General features: G+C 43.3%; 1 protein-coding gene across 3 annotated transcripts in view; it reads left to right on the top strand.

Annotated features, from left to right (window-relative positions):
• aldh3b1 (aldehyde dehydrogenase 3 family member B1) overlaps positions 1-1,481 on the top strand; it is a 17,941-nt gene extending 16,460 nt beyond the window's left edge. For all 3 annotated transcript variants that reach the window (XM_015403933.1, XM_015403935.1, XM_015403934.1), the window contains exon 10: positions 641-1,481. In XM_015403933.1, coding sequence (XP_015259419.1) covers positions 641-828 — 188 coding nt within the window. In that variant the 3' untranslated portion in view covers positions 829-1,481. The remainder of the gene's footprint in view (positions 1-640) is intronic.
• Positions 1,482-2,153: the final 672 nt, after the last annotated feature.

Raw genomic sequence — 2,153 nt, 5'->3', positions numbered from 1 at the left:
TGGCAATTAATTGTATGCTTATATATTTATTGAGCATTTATTTATTTCTGTATTTATTTTTAAATATGGCAGAGTTGGTCCTCCATAGCCTGCGGTTAAAATGCAGCCACATTCTTAAAATGAAAAAGCATTTCTGGAAATGCTTTTTCATTTGAAATATGGTAACGATTTGGCTTCCATATTGTCTGAGCGTTCAGGCAGGCTGGTAATAAATATGTTGCCTCACTGGTTCAGTGGAAAGCTTGGGTGGTGCGCCCCCTGCAGGGTGGAGAGACACATTGCAGGTAGAAATAACCTGAGTAAATAACGGTGTGAAAGGGTTTTTTTTGTTTATTTTATTTTATTGATAAGTTAAACTAAAAATAATAAAATTTAGAGGTAGTAGTTTTGTGATTTTAAAGGTCGGTGGTCAAACATTCTGGTAAATCTGCTCTTTTAACATCTGACATGTTTACTGAGTCTCATCGTGGATTGGAACAGCGGTCTTCCTTTTACTTGTTTTCCACCAAGTTCAGATTTGTTGAGGTCACGGCTGACAGCAGAGTGCCCTCCCTCCCACCTGAGCACTGGTGCTCTGCAGCTCCCCCACAGCTACCATCGGCTTCCTCTTGTCTGATCTTTTTTTTCTCCTTCCATCCAGGAGCCAGCGGCTGGGGCTCATACCACGGCCGTTGGGGCTTCGAGCAGTTCAGTCACCGACGGTCCTGCATGCTGAGAGGCTGGGCTTTGGAGCGGCTCAACGGCCTGCGCTACCCACCGTACACCGAGGACAAGCTGAAATGGCTGCGCTGGACCACGTCTGCTCAGAACAGCTGTTCGCTGATGTGAAGCAGGGCTGGTTTTACCGTAGCTGAACACGAAGACGTCTTCTCCAGCTTCCCGGCGTCGCCTTCGTGAGAGCGTGGGGGCGAAGACTGGATCATATCTGTTATTCACTTTAAAGGCAGCATGGTCAAGCTGGAAGTGAAAGTTTGAGGCAAAATTAAAAACTTTTTACACTGAAATAATATTTAGGAGGAAAATAAAATGTTTTTTTGCAACATTTTGGGAGATTATTGGTGTATTTGTACATATTAGCATAACCGTTTCTTCAGAGTGTAAAACTAGACATGTTGGAGCCTTTATATTAATCTGTTACCATAACTTTCTTTGTGGAACCATCAGTGTCTGTTTCTTTAATCAAAATGTTGTAAATAAATATAATTTTTTTTAAACTTCTGTGGCAAATCAGAGATTTCCAAATGTCTTTTTTTAGGAACCTAACTCAAATGTGCTGAAATAAGAATTTTCTGCATGTTCTTCCTGTTCATCAGTATCCAGATCTCCAAAGCTGTTAACGTGATGATAAAATGGTCTCAGTTAGCCGTTAGGTCTCTGTTTGTCTTCAAGTAATGTGGATTCATTAAGCACCTTCCAAAACCATCAAAAATGAGCTGTATTAAAAAAAAGATTGAATGGCAATAAAGTGACACAAAAAATACACTATTAATGAGAGAACTGTTTAATTATTTAATAACTGTAGGTGAAGACTGTTCTCCAGCCTTGGTGGCGTGGACTGAAAGGCTCGGTTCCTAAAGAAGGGGAACGAGTGATGTTATATTTTAGAAGAGGATTACATAAGTAACCTTTGGACTTTAGAGGCCTAGATGTGCGAGTCGCTGCTTCTCCACATCAAAGGGGGCCAGCTGAGGAGGCTCAGGCATCTATTCCTGATGCCTCCAGTCGCCTCCATCTGGAGGTGTCCAGTGATGTCCTATTGGGAGGAGGCCTTGCGGGAGGTCCAGGACATGCTGGAGGGTCTATGTCTCTGAGCTGGCCTGGTGTCGCCTCTTGCCCCCCAGAGCAGCTGGAGGAGGTGTGCATGCATTGGGAAGTCTGGGCATCTCTGCTTCAACCAGGGGTGGGCAATTCCAGATCCCAGGTGCCAGTATCCTGCAACTTTTAGATCCACAATTGGTCCCACACACCTGATTCAATAGCTGGGTTACCTCCTCAGTGCGCAGTCAGTTCCTCCACAGGCCACCAAATTATCTAATTATTTCTAATTATTCAGGTAAACAGAAGAGGGAGGGAGGGGGGATGTTAATGTTTGCTAGAATGCATCAAAAATCTGGCTGCAGGACTTTGTGGGGTTTAGTTTAATTTAGTTGTTT

The sequence above is a fragment of the Cyprinodon variegatus genome, unplaced genomic scaffold, assembly GCF_000732505.1.
Source record: "Cyprinodon variegatus isolate N-32 unplaced genomic scaffold, C_variegatus-1.0 Scaffold1596, whole genome shotgun sequence".
In the NCBI taxonomy this organism is placed as follows: Eukaryota; Metazoa; Chordata; class Actinopteri; order Cyprinodontiformes; family Cyprinodontidae; genus Cyprinodon; species Cyprinodon variegatus.
This window is presented reverse-complemented; position numbering and strand designations above follow the sequence as displayed.